Raw genomic sequence first — 27,237 nt, 5'->3', positions numbered from 1 at the left:
ACCCGCAATGATCATGGATTATTTGTAAAAAAGAAAACAAATACGTGACAGGCATGCACAATATTTAGTAGCGCTCGCAAAGTGTGTCGATAACCGTTTCGTATGCTTACCAAGTAGGTGGCTGCACTTCCGGGTTCAATCATTGCTGATTTCTGTCTGGCTCCGAATCAAATTTATGCATGAGATCACATTAAAATCTATTGTTCAGCCTGTAGGAAGGTGTGAACACATGTAAGATTGCATGTGGTCTTACTGTCTTACTGGACTTCAGCAAAATCCTGAGAGTTTGTTTGAGGACAGAGAGATACACATTGCGTAGTGCGCACAAAATGGTCGGGCGATTCGTGCAACTTTCAGAGGGGTGTTTGTACTCTTTGCGAACTTTCACCTGATCGCTTCCGGGAAGCGGGTTTTCCCACATCTCAAACACTGTGTCTAACTGAAAATCACAGAACATAATGTTTAACCATTATCGTATAGTATCATTAACACGTCGAGGAAATATACTTTCCATCAAAAAGCATTACGTGGAATGTACATATAATACTAAAATACTAACGTTATTTATTCATATATTTTTTACGTTTTTCATACGCAAGGAATGTTCGTTTATCCGAAAACGAGAACAAGGTGTGTACAAACGAACTTTCGGAATTTCGAAACTTATCTTTTTTTTTCGGATTGACGAATCTCAGAATTATATCAAACTGCAACCAATGATAATTATACATCAAATATCATATACCAGTTATCATGCGACACAGAAGAAAGGCTCTTATGTATGGTCCTTCTCTCTCTCTCTCTCTTTCTTTCTCTTTAATGGCTACAGTCACATTGTGAACATTTTGAATATTGTGACCTTCCTTGCTGTTTGAACACATTGTCTAAAATTTGATGAAAGCAAAAACATGCAGGAGTCTTCACATACGCCTGTTTGACTGAACATATTATATGTATAATATGCACATTATGGTTATTCTGTTTTGTACTTGGGGTAGATTAGTAGGTTAAAAACATGACGAATTTAGTTCAGCTAATTCAAGCATGATTTTTTTTTTTTTTTTTTTTTTTTTTTAGTTACTGCAGGTTTTGGGAAATGTTGTATTCTCAAGGGAGTGTCAGGGAGTTTCTATAATGAAGCAGATATTGATTAATTTGACCAAGCTGATCAAATTTGATGTAATTTTTCGATATTGAATATGATCAGCAAAAAAAAAAAAGAATAAGGTATGTTTTAAACAAAAAGTAGGTGGTTCAGCAGCACAAGTTTTTGTGTAATGACGCAGATGGATTGGCTTCATTAAGTTGATCAAGATGACTTTTTCTGAGAGTCATGTAGAATTTGATGTAATTTCTTTTATACATGGTATAATCTAAAAAAAACCCCAAAACAATCCAGAATATATTGGAGATTATGTTGGAAAAAAAATGACTTATCAGCACAAGAGAGAATACGGCTGCTTATTTTTGTTCATGTATTATTAATTTCGTTGCTAACATGGACCTGATGTTGAATGAAATTCAAATAAAGAATATCATAAAACAAAAAAGTGGTTGTGTGTGTTTGCGTAAGCGTGTGTGTGTACGTGTATGTATGTGTGTGTGTATGGTCATGCATGAAAGACGTTTGGTGTGATACTTACCTGTAAACAGCAGTCAAAATCATGGTGTCTTGATGCCTAAAAAATGACGCATGAAGGAAAGATGATTTCATCAAATCCCAGGCTCATATAGAAACAACGCGACAATACTGATAAAAGACACTACTTGACCTTTTTTTCTTTTAAATATATCGCTTTATATCTCCTTTTCTTTCTAGTCTACCCCCCTCTCTTTCTCTCACTGCTGAAAGAACTCAATTATATTTATAGTTGTTTTGCACATGCAAAAAACTCCTTGTTTATTTTCAAAGACTTCCACCACCTGGCTGAATACATACATTATTATAATCGATTCTCAACAGATGACTACTTCTGTATCGTTTCGCTATCTCTCTCTTTTTCTCTTTCTCTCTCTCTCTTTCTGTCAATGTACGTATCTATACATCTATCTATATTTCTCTCATACAGCCTGTTAGTGACTCTTTTTCCTCTTGAAAACTAATATGATATTCCCAGGGCTCTCGGAAGTAGTTTGACTTCATACACACCTTTCGTCGTAATGCCGCGTCTTGGGGGAGTTAACGAGAGTGCGCTCGTATGGAATTCGCGGACACAAGGGACACAAAATTACAGAAACAGATTCTACAATGTCTGTTTCTGATCTTTTTCCCTTTTTTGACAATTTCAATCTACGGGAAGACACAACAACAACAAAATGACACGAAAAAGCAAGTTAAAGTCATCACAGATTTTTCTGTTGGTTCATGGAATATGGCAAGCGACTTCCAATTATTGGAAAACGAGGAACACAATGTTTAAAGAGTTAAAACCGATGTATTCATTTGCACCAACTCGAATTATTTAAGGCAGAAAGGGTGGAAAAGCAAAATAACTAATTGAACAGTAAGTTGGTCCAATATTTTTATCGTTATGTTACCGGCGCAGTTTCATTAAGTATATTATTTAAATTTATCTCTATTCATTTCAATGATGACTTAGTATACAAACTGTACTTTGAAAATGACCTTTATCTGTTTTTGTACTTAACTCTTCATTTCATTGTAACTCAATTTGGAAATAGCAGCGAAAATAGAGACCATCATTCGTAAACGTTTCTCGGCACTCACAAGGCGCTGATGGCTATAAGGCAACAAATAGTATACGTCAATTTGCTTTTATGTCCTAATCAAGACAGTGGTGTCATCATTATTATGTCACATGGAATGTACCAGCTATTTTCATCTTGAAACGGAAATTGAAGAAATTAGATTTTACTCCAAACGTAGAAGCAACACGCAGGATGTGTCTACAGAGATTTAATGTATCAATAGACACTGGTGTATTGCTGTGTGTAGTGTACGGAGTATAAGTAGTTACATATACTCAGATGCAATAGACATGAACTTCACTCGATCGTAGTTGGGAGGATAAGTGATCTTTACTGGCGAATCTTTCTGATATGATGCTTGAATATACAAGCAGTTGCATAGAGGTTTGATCGTGTTAATGCTAGGATGAGGGACGAGGTGTAGTGGTCAGTCTTACTTGGAAAGTGGTCAACGATATTTATGTGTTTGAGTTGAGTTTGAGTTTATTTTATTTCACCACGGGTCACTCACTTCAGCCAATGGCTGTTCTTCTGTGAGTCCGTGAAGTAAAAAATCATACAATTACGAAATACAACATTTTATACATAGTATAGGAAACTTTAAAAAGTAACGACAAAAAAAGCAAAAATAAAATACAAAAATCAATGTGAGATTATTGATCAAGAAGAAGTGATGGGCAGTCATGGCAATGGAATGTGTGCTGGTTTAGAGTGAGAGGAAAGACTGGACATAGTGGCGTGATTATAGTAGAATCATACCGTTCAGTGGTCAGTGGAGATTACACCAGGGCCCTGTTTCAAAAGGCTGTTCGTAAAGTTAAGCACGATCAGTGTGTGGGACTTTGTGTTGGTTTGATGATGCACGGTCATAAATGCAATATAACATCTAAATCATGTTACATTAATTTCTAATCACAGTATAATTAGTCCACCCAATTTCTCATTTTGTCTTGACTAGCGTGATAATATCATCATTATGTTAAGCGAGCTGTACGGAACAAAAATACAACAGAATAATCATACAATGAAGATAATCCATATCAAAAGATAGAAAGATAAGACAACAAACCAAGAATAAAAAAACACTGTAAAAAAAGAGTCACGTAGTACAGGCAGATGATAAAACAAACAAACAAACAAACAACATGTGACAAGGGAGTGAGAAACGGTAATTACTAACCGTGTTTCAGAGAAAGAATTCAGTAAAGAGGGCAGAGAAAAAGACGACACAATGTCATAATGAATGTAACGCGGTATGGATGGATGTACAGATTTCTTTTGTTTAAGACAATTCGGAAGACATGGAAAAATTGCAACGAAACACTACAAAACTTCGTTTACACAAAAATCAATACAAGCACGTACATGCACTAATGTAACATCTAAATCATGTATCATTAATTTCTAATCACAATATAATTAGTTCACAGAAGTTTGCATTTTGTCTTTACTAGCGTGATAATATCATCATCATGTTAAGCGAACTGTACAGGAATGAACTATACGATGCGAATTACGAACATTGATGGCTACGAACGAAGTCTACTACCAGCAATTAACAACGTGCTGTTATCTATGATAAAAGTGAAACTACATACATTGTATAAAAGTTGACCCACACATTTTCCAAGATCAACATGCATGACATACGAGTTCCATCTTTTCAATTTTCATTTCATTTCATTTTCAACAACGCAAAATATTTTATACACAAAATAACACAGTATCAATACATTGTAGTTACAAAGAAAAATACGTGAAATCGGCAATACAATAAGCATCATAAAAGCAGATGAATGAATTTGAAATTAAAGTTTCAGGAAATGGAGGAGACATAGAGACACTTCTCCTCGTGGAGCCGAGTTTATTATTTAACCATGGTATAAAGCTTGCTATCAGGTAAAAGCTGTTTTTCAGCAAGGCCGTGAAATGATAACAAAACATAGAAATTATACAACAAAGTGAATCCAAGTTAAAAGATACAAAATTAAGACAAAAAGCAAGAAAAAACACAGATAAAGAGTCACGTAGAATAAGTACAGACATTTCAGTCCTCACACAAAATCAGTGTGTGCGACTTTGTGTTGGTTTTGAGATGCACGGTCATAAATGCACTGTAACTTCTAAATCATGTATCATTAATTTCTAATCACAGTATTAGTTCACAGAAATTCTCATTTTGTCTTGACTAGAGTGATTATATCATCACCATGTTTAGTCTGCTGTACAGGTATTAACTAAGATGCTAATTATTAACATTGATGGTTACTAACAAAATCTACTACCAGCAATAAACAACGTGCTGTTATCTAACATAAAAGTGATACTACATACATTGTATATACAATTGTTGACCCACACATTTTCCAAGATCAACATATGAGTTTTTTCTCTTCATTTCATTTCATTTCCAACGAAGCAAAATATTTCTATACAAAAATTAACAAAGTATCAATAAAATACGTATATAGTAACAAAGAAAAATACGTGTAAGTAACAATATTACCCATCATAAAAGCAGATGAAATTAAATTGAAATTAAAGTTGCAGGAAATGGAGGAGACGATGAGACATTTCTCCTCGTGGACAAAATAAGCTGAGCAGAGTTTACTTATTTAACCGTGGTATAAAGCTTGCTATCAGGTAAAAGCTGTTTTTCAGCAAGGCCGTGAAATGATAACAAAACATAGAAATCATACATCGAAGTGAATCCAAGCTATAAAAAAGACACAAAATTAAGACAAAAATCCAAGAAAAAAAATGCACAAAACAAAAAACAAAAACAAAGAGCCACGCAGTATAAGTTCAGACAGATGATAAAACAAACAAACAACATATGACAAGATAGTGAGAAACGGTAATTACTGACCATTAAAAATATATATATGTACATATATATATATATATATATATATATATATATAACATAAATAAGGTCGATAAATTTACAAAGGAAATGTGAGAAAATCTTTTTAAGAATGCGGTAATTGACGCTATGGATCTTGTTTCTATTGGTGATATAAAGTTTTATATGAAGTCATTTACATTTTCTAAAGCTATGACTCATTGAATGGGTGAAATTGGTCTCAGCCCTATACCTTGTCGATTTGGTTATGCAAATTAATGAAACATATTTTTTCTTATCTTAATGTACGAAGGACTATATTAAGACACATCAGTTAATCTCTGTCCTCTTAGCGTTGTTCACTTGCAGCTTCTCACTCATATTTGGTGCACCACAATATCAGCGATTCATCACCTCAAACTCCTCCGTTACAAGTGATGTCAGTTTATTTACAAAAAGGGAAATGAGCTATTGCAGACATAAGAAGGCATGGAACATCAGCAACTTGAAATACACATGAAAAAGAAAATGAAGAGAGAGGGAGAGAGATAGGGAGAAGCTGAAAGAGGTGTTGCATGTTTTTTGGGGAAAAGCGAAAAATGATAATGATCAGAAATACATTGATTTCGTTTAGATAATCTTCTGTGCAACCATTTCATCCAAATTCTTGTAGAATATTCTCCTCGACCAAAGCAGTGTTTTGGCATTATGGTTTGTTTGTTTGTCTGTTTGTTGCTTCGGTGGAAAGCAAAATAAATCTTATCCCTTCCCAATAACTACAACAGCTACTTTTCTTACTTTTTTTATTTACGTCTTAGTTACGTCAGTGAAGGGTAATTTGTCAATCAGTTGCAACAGCTACTTTGCTTTAAAATGGAGATGGAGATTATTGTCACTGTTCCCAAGCTGATAAAGGCAGTGTGTTTGTATGCGATAAGTTTTCAGATCCATTATATCAAATTTTTTCGGAATGCCGATGAAGCAGAAAACCGCTGTTAACTCTCATATTATTTTATATTAGTCCCAATATGCGATGTGACTTCCTGGCTTCAAAAACGCAGCTACACTTATACCAGTCACACAAAAACAATACAGTCAAACCTGTCTATAGCGGCCACCCAAGGGAGACGAAAAAAGAGGCCGTTATAGACAAGTGGTCGCTATAGACATGTTATTCTATTTTGGGTGCATTGCCTACATGTACATGTATCATCGTTGTATATCTATATAAGTACTTACATGCATAACCTACTGTATGTGTGTACGTATGCATACGTGTGTTTCATGCATTGAACATTGCCGGTGTTTATGAAGTTGTTGCACAGTAGCATGTGTACAGTCGTGAAGAAAGCTTAACTCTATAAATGCAGCGGTGGCGATCACTGAACGTTGCTCATGAATGACTAGCACGGTTACAAAGCAGAAAAACACGCTGAATTACCGGCTCGGCTACGGCTCCATCGGGTCTGTGGCCGCTATAGACAGGTTAAAATCTACCGCGGGAAACAAAATTTGTGGCCTCTTATCGCGTTAGAAAGGTGGTCGCTATACACAGGGTCTTTGACAGGGCTTTTCTCTCGGGGGAATTTTTCAGTGGCCGCTATAAATAGGTGACCGCTATAGACAGGTGCCGCTAAGGCAGGTTTCACTGTACCTCAATTATAATCTCACTTAATACATTATTGAGCACACTAACATATAAATACAAACAGAGCACAGAGCAAAATAATATGATTCAATATCACGATTAACTGCGTATAAAGTTTTCCTCCTAGATCAAACAGGGCAATATATATCGAAGGCAAACTAGGGAAATGGAGGATACTTGTTTGCTTGGCAACGTCTAAAATATTTGAAATATTATTGTGGTATCTTTCGTTAAGCAGAGTTAACTGCAGGAATAAACTGCCTAATTTACACTAACAATACTGTGCACTTGGCCATACCCATTTCTGTGGCTTTTCAGGTTTCCGGTTTCAGTTTTTGTAACAGCGCAACTTGAACTTGATACCAAGTTTTTTTTTCTGTTCGTTATCACATTTTTAGCTGAGAATCAAAGCAAGGTGTTATGGGTTCCATTTTACGGTTTCATGAAACTGAGGCTTATTTAAATATTCATTAATCGAACTTTTGTTTGTTTGTTTTAAATCTCACTGCATTCCATTGCAGTAATGTCAAATAGCTCCAAAACCAAAATCATGAATATTGTGACTTGCTTTTAAATTGATGACAGTCAGATTGTGATATTCAAAGAGGACGAAACTGATGGCACTCACTGTTATGCTGTTTGTTTAGAGCCCGTTGAGGGACGCTTATATCATATTCAAACTTAAAGAGTTTCAGCGCAATGTGGGTTAAGTGCTAATTCTAAAAAATAATCATAATAAATAAAGTAAGCCAATAATCATTTCATATAACAATATCAAAACTTTCCAGTGTTACCTCCCATGTAAATTACAGAGAAATGAAGTAATGATGTGAAATTATGACTTATATTCCTTTAACTGTTTTGATTTTTAGCAGCTTTAATCGTAAAAATCTCAACTTTAACAAAAATGGATTTAGTTCGTTTTTGCGATGAAACTCTTCAAATAAACAACACGGAACAATTTTTTTTTTTTGGCGTCAATCTAACCAGGCGTATAACTCTGTGTTCACTTAGAGTATCCCACCAAATAATTCATTTTTCCCAACATGCTACTGCAGAGCCAATTACATTTTTACATTACATCGCATCGAATATGTACAGTCTATATTGAGTGCAGAAAGCTATCTCACCACTCTCAAACTCTTCTAGATAGCACCAATAATCTGGTATTGGTATTTTGAAATTAGTGACGAGACTCTGCGTGTGCTCCAAATCTCTCGTGTATCGATCGATACTGACGAGACCCTCCTCGTGCTTCACCCAGGCTACAATGACCGAGTCATCTCGACACACAGCTGGGTAGGCAGACATACCCTCCTTCTTCAAGACATTCTCCTTCTTCCCCTGATCATCGAGGCACACGACAGATAGTAAGTCTGTCAGAACCAGTTTCTCCGTGGTGTGAAAAGAAAATAATTGCCGGGGACAATATCCATCACATGTTATTTTCCTGACTGCCTTACCACCCTGTTTGGTAAATACCTGGATCTTTTTGGGTAACCAATAACCCATGTAGATATTATCATCTGTATCCACAGTGAGTCCACCAATCCCTCTTTCATATTCACCCATCGTCTCAAACGTGACGTCAAGCTTCTCCCACTGTGGAGTGTATAATGATATATTGTTGCCTATATCACGTACAACACTCAAACCATCAGACAGGAATCCAATTCCCCAGACACTGGCATTCTTCAGTACGGTCTGCTGTAACTCACCGTCAGGGGAGTAGAGATGGATTTCGCCCTTCCACGATCCCACTGCCATCTTACCGCCTGGAGCACGAGTGGCACAGGTCATGCTGTCTTTGCTAGGGAGCTCTACGTCTGCTTTGACATCCCACCTGTAACCTCTCAGCTCTCCAAGACGAAGTTCATTGACCTTCACTTCTTTACGGAATGAAATCTTCTGAGCTCGTTCTGCCACACCTTTCGGTGATTGGTCGTCAGGATCATCTCGTTCCAGGAAGCTCTTCAAGTTCTCGCATAACGTGTCATGCGCAAACAAGGCGTCTTTCTCGAGCGGTACCTTCATACCGTTAGCTACCAACTCTTCCATACCGTTCACATGACTGAATGTTTGGCGACTCTCTTCCTCCATAGTTTGTAATTCCTTCTCGAATTTTTCAGACCATCGTTTCACTTGACATTTCAGGGTCTCTCTTCTGGTTGACAATAGTTGCATGTATTCCTCGTACGTCTTGTCGATGTCATTATTGAGTCTTCTCATCATTTTTGTTATTTCATTGCGCTGTGTCTTTATAAAATCGATATGATTACCAATGATTGCTTTCTTTGATTTTGCTCTATCTTGTAACTTCATGATATTTTGCTTTAAATTCTCCTCATGGATAGTTGCCTCTTCGATCTGATGCCCTGCTTGTAAGTGCCTTACTATCCCACGCTTGTTGCAAATATACTCCCGACATTTGGTGCAGAAATAATCCTCATCATCGTTAGGATGTTTCTTACACTTCCGTCGCCTCTCAAGAGGAACTTTTCCAGAGAGTACGTCACTCATGGCCACCACTTTGTGATTGGAGTCCAGTTTAGAGTTCTTGTGGCCTTTTTCACACGATTCACACATGTATTTCCCACAGTCCTGACAGTAGGACACAGCTGGCTGCTTTCCGTCCGTCTCACAAACTGTACAAACTGGATTCTTGGTTTTCACTTCGTCCACGAGAGAATTCACTGGTACGTTTGTTTGTAACTTACTCACATCTCCACTTGGAACGGGCGTTTCTTTCCTGCATATGGGACATGCTATATTTTTTCGGCTGGACTGAGTTTGAAAGATTTGGTGCAAGCAGTCTTTGCAGAAGATGTGAGAACACGTCAGTGATTTAGGTTGGACGAAAAGTTTCAGGCAGATAGGACACTCCAGATTCTGGCTGCTGATTTGATGAAACGTGGCCATGGTGTCCCTCTATGTCCTATAATAGCAAAAGAACCACACAGCGGTAAACAGAAATATGAATTCTCATTTATCAAAGACATAGAAAAGTGGATATTCAGTCGAAGCACGATGTTAAAATTTATGCACTCTTAAGATACAACTAAGTAATAAATGAAGCACAATTTAAAAGACGTGTGAATATTGTTATCATGTTGCTAAGTATAGTTTATATCCGGGTTTAAAAGATTGATTTATGATGGTGCATTTGATTGGAGGAGATCACACTAACTAGTTGTCTGGTGAGAATGTCATGGGATGGGTAGACTTAGAATAAAGTCGGACACTTGTTCATATCCTGAAGGAACGATAGTAAAAAAACAAAACAAAACCACTCATCATATAATTATTTTGATTAATACGTATCCGGGCAATTACCCCCAGAGGGCAACTAACCCCCCCCCCCCCCCCGGCTAAACACTGGTTAGTGGTAAGGTTAAGAGTTAAGATTAGGGTAAGGGTTATGTTTAGGGTTAGGAGCTGGGTTAGGGTTAGGATTAAGTTCAAGATTAGGATTAGGATTAGGGCCAGGGGAAAGGTCCGGGGTAATTGCCCAGGGGGTAATTGCCCTAGACCCCTTTGTGGCACTGAATGAGACTACCCTGCATGCTTTTAAAGGATACTTGCTAAATAAACAAATAAATAAATAAATAAATAAATAAATAAATAAATAAATAAATAAATAAATAAATAATGTAAAATAAAACACACACACACACACACACACCCGCAATGATCATGGATTATTTGTAAAAAAGAAAACAAATACGTGACAGGCATGCACAATATTTAGTAGCGCTCGCAAAGTGTGTTTATAACCGTTTCGTATGCTTACCAAGTAGGTGGCTGCACTTCCGGGTTCAATATTGCTGATTTCTGTCTGGCTCCGAATCAAATTTAGGCATGAGATCACATTAGTATCTGTTGTTAGCCTGTAGAAAGGTGTGAACACATGTAAGATTGCAGGTGGTCTTACTTTCTTACTGGACTTCAGCAAAATCTTGAGAGTTTGTTTGAGGACAGAGAGATACATTGCGTAGGGCGCCCAAAATGGCGGGCCGATGCATGCAGGTCTAAAGGTTTATTTACCGGCTGCACATTTTGATTTGTATTCTTTGTGACCTTTCACCCTGTTTGCTAATATTCAAAGAAGCGTATATCATATCTCAATCACTGTGTGTATCACTGACGTCGAGGAAATTTTTATTTATCTATATATTTTAACGTTTTTTTTATACCTAAGAAATGTTCGTTTATCCGAAAATGAAAACAAGGTATGTACAAACGAACTTTCGGAATTTCGAAACTTATTTCTATTTCGGATTGATGGACCTCAGAATTATATTGAGCTATAACCAATATTATTTCACAAATTTGTTATCATGCGACACAGAAGATGTTTTCTGCTCGCGAGCAAGAAAGAAGAAAGAGTGCGCCTACTGAATTTGCTAGTGATTGTGACGTAACAATGCACGCCTGTACATGACAATGGCCTCGTGCCTTCGGAAACCGACTGCTCGCAAGCAGGTGGTTGACTGGTCACGTGAGAAAGATCGCGAAATTTATTATCTCGCTTTCAGACTAGGAAAAGATCGAGAAGTTTAAGATCGCGATCTTTAAGATCTCAAAGTTTTGCCAGTGTGACCCCAAACTTCCCGCGAAACTTCGCCGAAAACTTCTCGCGAAACTTCCCACATCAACTAGGGGTTTTCCCCCCTCCCCCTCCAAACTTCTCGATCTTTTGCCAGTGTGACCGCGAGAAACTGAAACTTCGCGATCTTTGTCACGTGACCAGTCCAACACCTGCTTGCGGGTAGTGTCTCCGATGGCGAGGCCATTGTCATGTACAGATGTACATTGTTACGTCACAATAACTAGCCTCGGAAGGCGCTCTCTTTCTTCTTTCTTGAGAGCGCACCGATGACCCAAACTTCTCGATCCAAAGATCGAGAAGTTTGGCTGCCAGTGTGACCGCACGACAAAAGATCGGGAAGACTTCGCGATCTTAAACTTCTCGATCTTTTGCCAGTCTGACCGCGCCTTCTTCTGCATGCGGGCGGTGCCTCCGAAGCGCAAGGCCATTGTCATGTACAGATGATCATTGTTTACGTCACTATCACTAGCCATCAAACGGCGAACTCTTCCTTGCGCGTGTACCAATGGCCTAAACTTCGCGATCTTAAACTTCTCGATCCTTTGTCTGACCGCACCTAGTGTATAATTTGCACATCCATTATGGTAACTCTGTTTTGCACGGGGAGGGGGGGGGGGGAGGGCAGGTTGGTAGGTTAAAAAAAATGATGAATTTCGCTCAGTTAATTTAAAAATGATTTTCTTTTTTCAGTTTACCGCAGGCTTTTAGAAACGCTGTATTCTGAAGAGAGTGTAATGGAGTCAATGAAGCAGATATTGATTAATTTGCTCAAGTTGATCAAATTTGATATATTTTTCGATATAGAGTATTATCAGCAAAAAAAAAAACAGCACACAAATAGGGTATGTTTTAATCAAAGAGAAGGTGATTCAACAGCACAAGTTTTTGCGTAATGAGGTAGATATGGATTGGCTTCTTTGCGTTGATCAAGATTGCTTTTTCTGAGGGTCATGCAGAATTTCATGTCATTTCTCTTTTACATGGTATGATTAAAAATAAAACAATATATTCTTCTTCTTGTTTACCGTACATTGCACAAATTTGCCCCTGCCTACATTCAAAATACTCTTCATCTTCACCAACCACCACATAATCTCCGTTCATCAAACTCGCTAAAATTATAGGTACCTCATAATTGGGGGATCGGGTTTTTTCATATAATTTATGGGCCCAAAACTTTGGAATGGCCTACCAAAATCTCTTAGACAAGCATCTTCCATTGACGGTTTCAAAAAGAATCTCAAGACCTACCTTTTCAATTTAGATTGACAATTGTATACCTGTATGTATATGTGTACGTATACATTGTTTGTTTGTGTATTGTTCTTATTATTTTCTCTGATACTGTTGTAACGTGACACAATAAGTATGTACTCTAGCGCCATGAGTATCTTTTTAGGTAGAAATGAGCGCTTTAGTAGAGTCTCTCTATTATTATTATCATTATTGTACTGTACGTTGGAAAAACAATTTAGCAGCACAAGAAAGGAGAATACAGCTGCTTAATTTTTTTTTCATTCAAATGGACCTGATATTGAATGAAATTCAAAAAATAGGATATCATAAAACAGAAAAGTAACTGTGGTAGTGTGTGTGTGTGCCTATGCGTGTGTCTGTGTGTGTGAGTATGTGTGCAGCATGTTTTTTTTTTCAGTTTATGACAGGTTTTGGGAAATGCTGTATTCTTAAGGGAACTTCATGAAGCGTATATTAATTAATTTTATCGAGTTGATCAAGATTTTTTTTTCCTTTAAGAGTTATGCTTAATTTTATATAATTTTTGTGCAATGTATATAGCATGAGGTCTGCAAAAAAGTATGTTGAATAGGTGATTTAGCAGGGTATTTTTGTGAGTAATAAGGTAGATATGGATTGTCTTGATTACAACAATCAAAATAGTTTTTTTTTTCTGTGAGAGTTATGCAGAATTTCATTTCATTTCTATTACATAAACATGGTATGATTTGAAAACAAGGAAAAGTAGAAATTACGCGGTGCGTAATATATGTCCCCGCCGGAAGTAGCATTTTGTAGCAAAATGTACTATACAGATCAAAAATCAAGGTCAAAGGTCAAAGAAGTCAAAGGTCAAAATTCTGTGTAGAAATTTTGAAGCCCTCAACTAGTGCCATCACATAAAGCAAACGGAATCGAAATCGGGTTAAAAATGGCGAAGGAGTAGCATTTTGTAGCCAATGTACAATATAGGTAAAAAATCAAGGTCAAAGGTAAAAAAAGTCAAAGGTCAAAATTCTGTGTAGAAGTTTTGAAGCCCTCACCTAGTGCCATCACATGAAGCAAACGGAATCGAAATCGGGTTAGAAATGGCGAAGGAGTAGCATTTTGTAGCAAAATGTACAATACAGGTCAAAAATCAAGGTCAAAGGTCAAAGAAGACAAAGGTCAAAATTCTGTGTAGAAGTTTTGAAGCCCTCAACTAGTGCCATCACATAAAGCAAACGGAATCGAAATCGTGTTAGAAATGGCGAAGGAGTAGCATTTTGTAGCAAAATGTACAACACAGGTAAAAAAATCAAGGTCAAAGGTCAAAGAAGTCAAAGGTCAAAATTCTGTGTAGAAGTTTTGAAGCCCTCAACTAGTGCCATCACATAAAGCAAACGGAATCGAAATCGGGTTAGAAATGGCGAAGGAGTAGCATTTTGTAGCAAAATGTACAATACAGGTCAAAAATCAAGGTCAAAGTCATAGAAGACAAAGGTCAAAATTCTGTGTAGAAGTTTTGAAGCCCTCACCTAGTGCCATCACATAAAGCAAACGGAATCGAAATCGGGTTAGAAATGGCGAAGGAGTAGCATTTTGTAGCAAAATGTACAATATAGGTCAAAGGTCAAGGTCAAAGGTCACAACTGAAATTCTGTGTAGCAGTTTCAAAGCTCCCACGTAGTGCTATCATATAGAGCAAACAAAATCAAAATTGGCTCATAAATGACAGAGAAGTAGCAAATTGAAGATTTTGATCACACACGGACGCACACACGGACGCACACACGGACACACGGACGGACACACGGACACACGGACGCACGGATACACGGACACACACACGTAAGGAGCCCGTTTCATAGTCCCCTGCTCGAACTCGTACGGCGGGGACAAAAACAAACAAAAGCAAAATATATTGAACTGTATGTTGAAAAAAAAAATATTTGGCAGCGCAAGAGAGAATAATACAGCTGCTTATTTTTGTCCATATTAAGTTCGTTGTTAACATGGACCTGATATCGAATGAAATTTAAATAAAGAATATCATAAGGCAAAAAGGTGGTTGTGTGTGTGCGTGTGCGTGTGCGTATGTGTGTGTACATACGCACGTATTACGTTAGTGGGGAAATAGGTGGGGATGGTCAGGGTTAGGCAGATGTAGTTAGGTAATAGTAGAGTAATGGTTAAGGGGTTAGTCAGGAATTTGTTTTGATAATATACACATATGGTTATTTTGTTTTGCAGGGGGGGGGGTAGGTTGATAGGTTAGATAAAAATGATGAGTTTTTCGGTTAATTTAAGTATGCTTTTTTTAGGATACGTTTCGGGAAATGCTGTATTCTCAAGAGAGTGTAAGAGAATTTATGTAATGAAGTGGATATTGAGCAATCTGATCAAGTTGATCAAGAATTTTTTCCCTTTTGAGTTACACTTTATCTGATATATTTATGTATATAGCGTGTGCTCTGCAAAAAAAAGAAGAAGGAAGTTACGTTAAAAAAGTGATTTAGTAGCACAATTTCTTATTAGGTGTGTGAGTGATAAGGCACATTCGGATTGGCTTGATTAGGCTGATTAAAATAGCTTTTTCTGAGAATTATGCAGAATTTTCATGTCATTTTTCTTATAAAAACAGGGTAGACCCAAGTATATTGTACTGTATGCTTGAAAATGATTTAGCAGCACAAGAAAGAAGAATACAGCTGTATTTTTGTTGTTAGTAATATTTATTTCATTGTTGATATGGATTTGATATTGAATGAAACTTAAATAAAGAATATCATAAAACAAACAAGTGTGCGTGTGTGCGTGTGCGTGTGTGTGTGTGTGTGTGAATGGTCATGCATGAAAGACGTTTGGTGTAATGCTTGCCTGTGAACAGCAATCAAAATCATGGTGTCTTAAAGATGCTTAGAAATGACGCATAAAGAAAAGAAGATGATTTCAGTAATTTCCAACTCATAGACACAACGCGACGATACTGCAACGACACGGCTTGACTTTTTTTTAAATATATTGCTTTATATCTCCTTCTCTTTCTAGTCTGCCCCTCCCCCCCCCCCCCGCTCTGTATCCCGTTGCTGAAATGACTCAATTATACTTACAGTTATTTTGTGCCTGCAACAAACTCCTTGCTTATTTTGAAAGATGGTCACCACCTGGCTGAATACTCACATTATTATAATCGATTCTCAATAGATGACGACTTCGGAATCGTTTCGCCATCTCTCTCTTTTTCTCTCTCTTTCTGTAAATGTATTTATCTATACATCTATCTATGTTTATTTCTCTCATACAGCCAGTTAGTGACTCTTATTCCTCTTGAAAACAATATATTCCCAGGGCTCTCGGAAGTAGTTTGATTTCCTACACACCTTTCGTCGTAATGCCGCGTCTTGGGGGAGTTAACGAGAGTGCGCTCGTATGGAATTCGTGGACACAAGGGACAAAAATTATTGTTACAGATTCTACAATCTCTGTTTTTTTTTTTTCTTTCTTTTGACAATATCAAGCTTCGGGAAGACACACAAATAAGAAAACGACAAGAAAAAGCGAGTTAAATCCATCACAGATTTTTGTGTTGATTCATGAGTGTGGCAAGCGACGGAATCTTACATTTTACTCTAAACGTAGAAGCAAGACGCAGGATGTACAAAAAAGAGCTATCAATGTTTGCGTACACACTGGAGGATTGCTCTTTGTACAGTATTATACGGACTAGTTAGATACTCGATGAAATTTAGACATGAACTTCACTCGATCGTAGTTGGGAGGATAAGTGATCTTTATTGGAGAATCTTTCTGATATAATACATGAATGTACAAGTAAAAATGCATAGAGGTTTGATCGTGTTGATGCTATGATGAGGGACGGGGTGTACTGGTCAGTCTTACTTGGAAAGTGGTCAACGATATTTATGTGAGATCATTGGTCAAGAGGAAGTGATGGACAGTCATTAGAGCGGAATGTGTGCTGGCGTGAGATTGATGAAGATTGAGAGGGAAAAACGGACATAGGTGGCGTGATTATGGTAGAATCACAACATTCATAGGTCAGTGGAGATTACACCAGGACCCTGTTTCATAAAAGTTGTTCGTAAAGTTACGCACGATCAGTGTGTGCGACTTTGCGTTGGTTTGATGATGCACGGTCATAAATGCAATATAACATCTAAATCATGTTACATTAATTTCTAATCACAGTATAATTAGTCCACCCAATTTCTCATTTTGTCTTGACTAGCGTGATAATATCATCATTATGTTAAGCGAGCTGTACAGAACAAAAATACAACAGAATAATCATACAATGAAGATAATCCATACTAAAAGATAAAAAATAAGACAACAAACCAAGAAATAAAAACACTCTAAAAAAAGAGTCACGTAGTAGAAGTACAGACAGATGATAAAACAAACAAACAAACAACATGTGACAAGGGAGTGAGAAACGGTAATTACTAACCGTGTTTCAGAGAAAGAATTCAGTAAAGAGGGCAGAGAAAAAGACGACACAATGTCATAATGAATGTAACGCGGTATGGATGGATGTACAGATTTCTTTTGTTTAAAGGACAAGTTCACCTTCATAAACATAAGGATTGAGAAAATGCAACAATATTAGTAGAACACATCAGTGAAAGTTTGAGGAAAATTGGACAATCGATGCAAAAGTTATGAATTTTTAAAATTTTTGAGTTGGAACCGCTGGATGAGGAGACTACTACAGCTTGTGAGTCATATGCGTACAACAGGATAAAGAAAATGTAAAGAAAATTCAACATATTTTCACTTTTTTTCGCATAATAAAAGAGCACTTGACTTGTCTCTTTCTAAAAGCAGGGGGAATAATATTACCCCTAACATATGTCGGTAACGAGTCAAGGGAGTATGTACTTTTTTCAAAAGATGGAATTTTGTGAAATTCTCTTTATATTTTCCTTATATTGTTGTACGCATGTGACATCTAAGTTATTCATACACTGCAGTAGTCTTCTCATCCAGCGGGTACTACACAAAAACTTCAAAAATTCATAACTTTTGAACGGGTTGTCCGATTTTCCTCAAACTTTCAATGACGTGTTCTCCTAATATTGCTACATTCTCTCAATCCTTATGTTTATGAGGGTGAACTTGTCCTTTAAAGGACAAGTTCACCTTCATATAAATAAGGATTGAGAGAATGCAGCAATATTAGTAGAACACATCAGTGAAAGTTTGAGGGAAATTTGACAATCCGTTCAAAAGTTACGAATATTTTAAGTATCTGCGCAGTCACTGCTGGAAGAGAAGACTGCTCCAGTGTATGATGTCACATGCGTACAACTATATTAAGGAAAATAAAAAGAGAATTTCATAAAACTTTACGTTTTGAATAAAGTGCACATTTTTTCGACTTGCTACTGACGTATATTAAGGGTAATATTATTACCCCTGCCTTCTGAAAGAGAGAAGTCGAGTGTTCTTTTGAAATGCGAGAAAAATGGAAATATGTTGAATTTTCTTTATTCTTTCTTTATATCGTTGTACACGTGTGACATCACAAGCTATAGTAGTCATCCAGCCGTGACTCAGCATAAACTTAAAAAATTCATAACTTTTTAACGGATTATCCGATTTTACTCAAACTCTCATTGATGTGTTCTGCTAATATTGCTGCATTCACTCAACCCACATGTCTGTGAAGGTGAACTTGTCCTTTAAGACAATTCGGAAGACATGGAAAAATTGCAACGAAACACTACAAAACTTCGTTTAGACAAAAATCAATACAAGCACGTACATGCACTAATGTAACATCTAAATCATGTATCATTAATTTCTAATCACAATATAATTAGTTCACAGAAGTTTGCATTTTGTCTTTACTAGCGTGATAATATCATCATCATGTTAAGCGAACTGTACAGGAATGAACTATACGATGCGAATTACGAACATTGATGGCTACGAACGAAGTCTACTACCAGCAATTAACAACGTGCTGTTATCTATAATAAAAGTGATACTACATACATTGTATAAAAGTTGACCCACACATTTTCCAAGATCAACATGCATGACATACGAGTTCCATCTTTTCAATTTTCATTTCATTTCATTTTCAACAACGCAAAATATTTTATACACAAAATAACACAGTATCAATACATTGTAGTTACAAAGAAAAATACGTTAAATTAACAATACAATAAGCATCATAAAAGCAGATGAATCAATTTGAAATTAAATTTTCAGGAAATGGAGGAGACATAGAGACACTTCTCCTCGTGGAGCAGAGTTTATTATTTAACCATGGTATAAAGCTTGCTATGAGGTAAAAGCTGTTTTTCAGCAAGGCCGTGAAATGATAACAAAACATAGAAATCATACAATGAAGTGAATCCAAGCTATAAAAAAGACACAAAATTAAGACAAAAAACAAGAAAAAACACAGATAAAGAGTCACGTAGAATAAGTACAGACATTTCAGTCCTCACACAAAATCAGTGTGTGCGACTTTGTGTTGGTTTTGAGATGCACGGTCATAAATGCACTGTAACTTCTAAATCATGTATCATTAATTTCTAATCACAGTATCAGTTCATAGAAATTCTCATTTTGTCTTGACTAGAGTGATTATATCATCACCATGTTTAGTCTGCTGTACAGGTATTAACTAAGATGCTAATTATTAACATTGATGGTTACTAACAAAATCTACTACCAGCAATAAACAACGTGCTGTTATCTAACATAAAAGTGATACTACATACATTGTATATACAATTGTTGACCCACACATTTTCCAAGATCAACATATGAGTTTTTTCTCTTCATTTCATTTCATTTCCAACGAAGCAAAATATTTCTATACAAAAATTAACAAAGTATCAATAAAATACGTATATAGTAACAAAGAAAAATACGTGTAAGTAACAATATTACCCATCATAAAAGCAGATGAAATTAAATTGAAATTAAAGTTGCAGGAAATGGAGGAGACGATGAGACATTTCTCCTCGTGGACAAAATAAGCTGAGCAGAGTTTACTTATTTAACCATGGTATAAAGCTTGCTATCAGGTAAAAGCTGTTTTTTCTGTAAGGCCATGAAATGATAACAAAACATAGAAATGATACAACGAGGTGAATCCAAGTTAAAAGATAAAAAATCAAGACAAAAAAAAACAAGAAAAAAAATTGCAAAAAAGGAGAGTCATGTAGTATAAGTACAGACATTTCATTCCTTTCCTCACACAAGATCATTAATTGCGACATTGTGTTGGTTTTGTGATACACAGTCTTAAATGCACTATAATATCTTAATCATGTACATGTATCATTAATTTCTAGTCACAGTATAATTAGTCCACAGAAGTTTTCATTTTGTCTTGACTAGCGGGATGATATCATCATCATATTCAGCGTGCTGTACAGGAATGAACTACGATGCTGATTATTAACATTGATGGGTAAGAACAAAGTCTATGCCAGCAATAAACAACGTGCAGTTATCTATGATAAAAGTGATACTATATACATTATATATACGATAGTTACAAATAGCTACAAATGTATATAGTGACCCACACATTTTCACAGATTAACATATGAGTTGAGCTGAAAAAAGCTTGCTATCAGCTGATATATGCTGTTTTTCAGCAAGGCCGTGAAATGATTACACGTGGAATAAAAATACAACATGGAAATCATATTGTACAATGGAGAGATTCCAAGTTAAAAGATACAAAACTAAGACAGAAAGACACCAAGAAAAAAACACTGCAAAAAAAAAGAAAAAAAAAGAATAACGTAGTATAAGTTCAGACAGATGATAAAACAATCAAACAACATATGACAAGGTAGTGAGAAACGGTAATTACTGACCATAAAAAAAGAATTATAAATAAGGTCGATTAATTTACAAAGGAAATGTGAGAAAATCCTTTTAAAAATGCGGTAATTGACGCTATGGATCTTGTTTCTGTTGGTCATATGAAGTTTCATATGAAGTCATTTACATTTTCTAAAGCTATGACTACTCATTGAATGGGTGAAATTAGTCTCAGTCCTATACCTTGTCGATTTGGTTATGCAATAAATCGTAGACATTAATCGAACATACATGTATTTTTCTTATTTTAATGTACGAAGGATAAAAGACACTTCAATCTCTGTTCTCTGAATGTGGTTCATTTGCAGCTTCTCGCTCATATTTAGTGCACCATAATATCAGCGATTCATCACCTCAAACTTCTTCGTTACAAGTGACGTCGGTTTATTTACAAAAAGGAAAACGACCTATTGCAGACATCAGAAAGCATGGAACATCAGCAACTTGAAATACTCATGAAAAAGAAAATGAAGAGAGAGAGAGGGAGAGAGATAGGGAGAAGCTGAAAGAGGTTTGGCATGGTTGTTTGGGAAAGCGAATTGATGTTTGGATCTGTGTGACCATTTCATCAAAATTCTGGTAGAATTCTCCAAAATGCTCTCTTCCATCAAAGCAATGTTTTGGTTTGTTTGTTTGTTTGTGTGTTTGTTTTTGGTGCAAAGCAAAATAAATCTCATCCCTTCCTAATAACAGAAAAATCTACTTTTCTTACTTTTTCTTATTTATGTCGTAGTTACGTCAGTGTAGGGTAATTTGTCAATCAGTTGCAACAGCTATACCTTGTTTTAACATGGATATGGAGATTATTTTCACTGTTTCGTAGCTGATAAAGGCAACGTGTTTGCATGCGATAAGGTTCGGATCCATTATATGAATTATTTTCTGAATGCCGATGACGCAAAAAAATCGTTCACTGTTCACTCTCATATTTTAGTCCTAACATGCGATGTGACTTTCTGGGTTCAAGAACGCAGCTACACTTATAAAACAATCACATAAAACAATACCTCAATTATAATATTACTCAATACATTATTGAGCATTCTAACATATAAATACACACAGAGCACGGAGCAAAATAATATGATTCAATATCACGAATACTTGCGTATAAAGTTTTTCTCCTATTAGATCAAACAGAGCAATGTATATCAAAGGCAAACCCGGGAAATGGAGGATACTTGTTTGCTTGGCAACGTCTAGAATTATTTGAAATATTATTGTGATATCTGGTGTTGAGCAGTGTTAACTGCAGGAATAAACTGCCTAATTTACACTGACAACATTGAATAATACGGTACACTCGGCAAGACCCATTTATGTGGTTTGTCAGGCTTTCGGTTTCAGTTTTTGTCACGGAGCACCTCGAACCCGATACCAAGCTTTTTATCTTCCTTGTCACATTTTTGCTGAAAATCAAGGCAATATGTTATGGGTTGTATGTTAGGTTTTCATGAAACTGAGGCTTATGTAACAATTCATCTAACGAACTCTTAAAAAAAAATCTCACTGCATTCCATTTCAGTAATGGCAAGTATGTGGAGCTCCAAAACCAAAATCATGAATGTTGTGACTTGCTTGTGAATTAATGATGGTCAGACCTGTGATACTCAAAGTGGAGTAAACTGTTATGACACTTACAATTATGCTGCTTGTTTAGAGTCCACTGAGGGACGCTCATATTCAAACATATACAGAGTTTCATAGCAAAATAGGTAAGTGCCAAGTCTAAAAATTGATGATAGTAAATAAAGTAAGTCCATAATCATCTCATATAGCAAACTCAAAAACTTTCCTGTGATACCCTATGCATGTAAATCAAAAAGAAATGAAGTAATGATGTAAAATCATAGATTATATTCCTTTAATTGTTTTGATTTTTATCAGCTTTAACAGTAAATATCTCAACTTTAACAAGAATAGAGTTAGCTCGTTTTGCGGTAAAACTCTTCAAATAAATAACACGGAACAATAATTTTATCGAGGCGTATGAGTCTGTGTTCACTTAGAATATCGCACCAAAGAATTAATTTTCCCCAACATGCTACTGCAGAGCAAATCGCATTTCACATTACATTCCATCAGTGAATATGTAGAGTCTATCTGAAGTGCAGAAAGCTATCTCACCACTCTCAAACTCTTGTAAATAGTACAAAAAAATTTGGGGGGGGGGGGGTTTGTATTTTGAAATCAGTGATGATATTGTGCACGTGCTCCAAATCTCTCGTGTATCGATCAATACTGACAAGACCCTCGCTGTACTTCACCCAGGCTACAATGACCGAATCATCTCGACAAACAGCTGGGAAGGCACACACACCCTCCTTCATCAAGACTTTCTCCTTCTTCCCCTGACCATTAAGGCACACGACAGATGATAATTCTGTCAGAATCAGTTTCCTCGTAGTGTGAAAAGAGACTAATTGCAAGGGTTCATACCCATCACACAATATTTCCATGACTGCCTTACCACCCTGTTTGGTAAATACCTGGATCTTTTTGGAGTCCCAATAACCCACGTAGATATTATCATCTCTATCCACAGTGAATCCACCATACCCTCCTTTATTATTACCCATCGTCTCAAACGTGACGTCAAGCTCCCCCCATTGTGGAGTGTATAATGATATATTGTTGCCTGTATCACGTACAACACTTTGACCATCAGACAGGAATTCAATTCCCCAGACACGGACATCCTTCAGTACGGTCTGCTGTAACTCACCGTCAGGGGAGTAGAGATGGATTCCACCTTCACACGATCCCACTGCCATCTTACCGTCTGGTGCACGAGTGGTACAGGTCATACTGCCTTTGACTAGGAGTTCTACGTCTGCTTTGACATCCCACGTGTAATCTCTCAGCTCTCCAAGACGAAGTTCATTGACCTTCGCTTCTGTACGGAATGAAATCTCCTGAGCTCGTTCTACCACACCTTTCAGTGATTGGTTGTCAGGATCATCTCGTTCCAGGAAGCTCTTCAAGTTCTCACAAAGCGTGTCGTGTGCAAACAAGGCGTCTTTCTCTAGCGGTACCTTCATACCGTTAGTTACCAGCTCTTCCATAGCGTTCACGTGACTGACTGTTTGGCGACTCTCTTCCTCCATAGTTTGTAATTCCTTCTCGAATTTTTCAGACAATCGTTTCACTTGACATTTCAGGGCCTCTCTTCTGGCTGACAATAGTTGCATGTATTCCTCGTACGTCTTGTCGATGTCATCATTGAGTCTTCTCATCATGTTTGTTATTTCATTGCGCTGTGTCTTTATGAAATCGATATGATTTTCAATGGTTGTTTTCTTTGATTTTGCTCTATCTTGTAACTTCTTGATATTTTCCTTCAAATTCTCCTCATGGATAGTTGCCTCTTCGATCTGATGCCCTGCTTGTAGGTGCCTTACCATCCCGCACTTGCTGCAAATGTACTCCCGACATTTGGTGCAGAAATACTCCTCGTCATCGTTAGGATGTTTCTTACACTTCCGTCGCCTCTCAAGGGGAACTTTTCCTGAGAGTACGTCACTCATGGCCACCACTTTGTGATTGGAGTCCAGTTTAGAGTTCTTGTGGACTTTCTCACACGATTGACACATGTATTTCCCACAGTCCTGACAGTAGGACATTACTGGCTGCTTTTCGTCCGTCTCACAAACTGTACAAACTGGATTCTTGGTTTTCACTTCGTCCACGAGAGAGTTTACTGGTACGTTTGTTTGTAACTTACTCACATCTCCACTTGGAACGGGCGTCTCTTTCCTGCATACTGGGCATGTTATAGTTTGTTGGCTGGGCTGAGTTTGAAAGATTCGTTGCAAGCAGTCTTTGCAGAAGGTGTGAGAACACGTCAGTGATTTAGGTTGGTTGAAAAATGTCAGGCAGATAGGACACTCCAGATTCTGGCTGCTGATTTGATGAAACGTTGCCATGGTGTCTGTCCGTCCTATAATAGCAAAAGAACCCCATAGCGGTAAACACACCGACGAGTACTAGGAGAAATATGAATTCTCATTTTATCAAAGGCATAGAAAAGTGGATATTCAGTCGAAGCACGGTGTTTAAATTTATGCGCTCTTAAAGGGAATGGCTAGTAACTGATCAATGTGAATCATTGGGAATGCTGGGGGATGATTGTCCCAATCCTTGTGGGATTCATCTTGAATTTTCAAGATATAATTCCGATGGCAGCTTGTCCATAAAGCTAAACTGGGATGGGTGTGCGACAGTAGGTGACAGTGTAAGAAGGTTAGGTGACAGTGAAAAAGTTGTATGTACAATAAAAGGGTGACTGTGCAAGTAAAATCCAGGGCTGGGTTTAGAGTAGCCTGGAGCCCACAAGAGGCTGCATCCCTCCGATGACAGGTAGGGCGGCCTCCTGGAAAGCAGCAATCGATGGTGCTGTTCATTTAAGAGTACATTATAATATTATATCTATTGTTGTGTGAAAATTATTTGCTTCAGAATGGTCTCATATTCAAGTAATGTGCAGTTTAATGCTTCCAGGTTAGCATGCCTGTACAGTGACGGGGCGATCGTCCATGGGCCGATAACATTGAACTGCACATTACTTGAATATGAGACCATTCTGAAGCAAATAATTTTCACACAACAATAGATATATGATATACTCTTAAATGAATCCTACAAGGGTTGGAACAATCATCCCCCGGCATTCCCACTGATTCCCACTGATCAGTTACTAGCCATCCCCTTTAAGATAGAACAAGTAATAAATGAAGCACAATTTAAAAGACGTGTGAATATTGTTATCATGTTGCTAAGTATACTTTATATCCGGGTTTTAAAGATTGATTTATCATGGTTCTTTTGATTGGAGGAGTACACATTAACTAGTTCTCTGGTGAGAATGTCATGGCATGGATCGACTTTTGAATAAAGTCGGATACTTTTTCATATTCTGAAGGAATGATAGTTTAAAAAACACTTATCAAAATATACTGAGGTAATGCGAGCAGCTATAATTGTGAGGGCGCTGTGGCATAATGGATAAGACTCCCGACTCAGAGGACCCGAGTTCGACTCCCGCCCAGCGCTTACGTCCTTGGAGAAGATGTTATTACCCATAATATTTGCCCCTCTTCACGCAGGTGTATAAATAGATGCCTATAAAGGCTAGGGTAATTGAAATAGCAAGGCCCTCTGGTAGAGCAGTGGGAATGCTGAAGAGGCTACCCTGGGTAAATAAGATCTTATTATTATTATAATTATTATGATTGTTATTATTATCATTATTACTATTATTATTATTATTATTATTATTATTATTATTATTATTATTATTATAAGGATAACGCTTTTAACCATGACCGTGTATATTTACAGCAATATTATAGGTATCTGTAACATTGTGCTTTCGATGTTTACAACTTGCCAAAAAAAAAAAATCGAAATGGTGTAAAGGAAGTATTGAAGAAGGACTCTTATCCCATGTGTGACTGAAGTCAGCCAGTTGTGATCTACATACACTATGGAGTTTTCGCTCAGTTTACGGATGTAAACATTATGAGTGTTGTAACTCGATCAAGATCCTAATCCATGCGTATTTACACATTATCTACATAGGGCTGATATAAGGGTGACTCTGTAACGCACAAAGTATTACCAGCTTTGATAATGTTTGTGAATTTTTAGATGTCATGGTAACAAGCTCAGCCTTATTGTGTCAAACATGCATTTGAATGAAGACGGTGTGTCTAGCACCTTTATATTGGATGGACGGATTAGCTGCACCATACAACAACCATGCGATCTTTGATTTTCTTTCTTTTATCAGCCACACTGTCCCCGTGTTCCTATTATCCTTTAAGCACGAATACACACCTCTCCCTTGTGTCTCAGTTGTTTAGATTAAGAGTTTGCAAAAGCAACGTGATTGAGCAAGTCACTGTAAATACATTAAAAACAGGAGGTCGTAAAGAGGTCCGACCAGTGCCAAGTTCTGATTATGTCTCCAGATTCCCTAAACTCCTATCTCTTTGCACCAATTTGTGATAAAATGATTAGACGTGGATTCATTTCCAGGGGAGACAATGATCAATACATATATTCAAACAACTGTTATTGTGACGGGCTATGCCAGCGTTTTTCTGCTTGGCATACTATTAACTATTGTATCTTACAAATTAAAAGGTAACTTGTGGGGTTCAACATGTTAGACAAAACTAGGAAAATCACAGCAGAAATGTTAACCAAACAAACAAGCGGTAATCAATTCTAGTCATAATCATGGATTATTTGTAAAAATACGAGACAGGCATAATATTTAATGCTCACACATTGTGCTTACCAAGTAGCAGGCTGCAGTTCCGG

The 27,237-nt window shown here is 37.0% G+C and overlaps 2 protein-coding genes across 2 annotated transcripts in view; one reads left to right on the top strand and one right to left on the bottom strand.

Annotated features, from left to right (window-relative positions):
- Window positions 1-27,237, top strand: part of LOC139728939 (histamine H2 receptor-like) — a 174,514-nt gene that overhangs the window by 65,910 nt on the left and 81,367 nt on the right. The window lies entirely within an intron of this gene.
- LOC139729537 (uncharacterized) lies at window positions 22,254-24,533 on the bottom strand. Its single transcript, XM_071640468.1, has 2 exons — window positions 23,157-24,533; window positions 22,254-22,319 (listed from the first exon to the last, which is right to left on the bottom strand). The coding sequence occupies exons 1-2, from the start codon at window positions 24,531-24,533 to the stop codon at window positions 22,254-22,256; spliced, it is 1,443 nt and encodes a 480-aa protein (XP_071496569.1).

The sequence above is a fragment of the Diadema antillarum genome, unplaced genomic scaffold (assembly GCF_040938485.1).
Source record: "Diadema antillarum isolate AM-2024a unplaced genomic scaffold, OU_Dant_1.0 scf00000020, whole genome shotgun sequence".
NCBI classification, from domain to species: domain Eukaryota; kingdom Metazoa; phylum Echinodermata; class Echinoidea; order Diadematoida; family Diadematidae; genus Diadema; species Diadema antillarum.
Note: the sequence above shows the minus strand (reverse complement) of the source record. Positions and strands in the feature narration are given on the sequence as shown.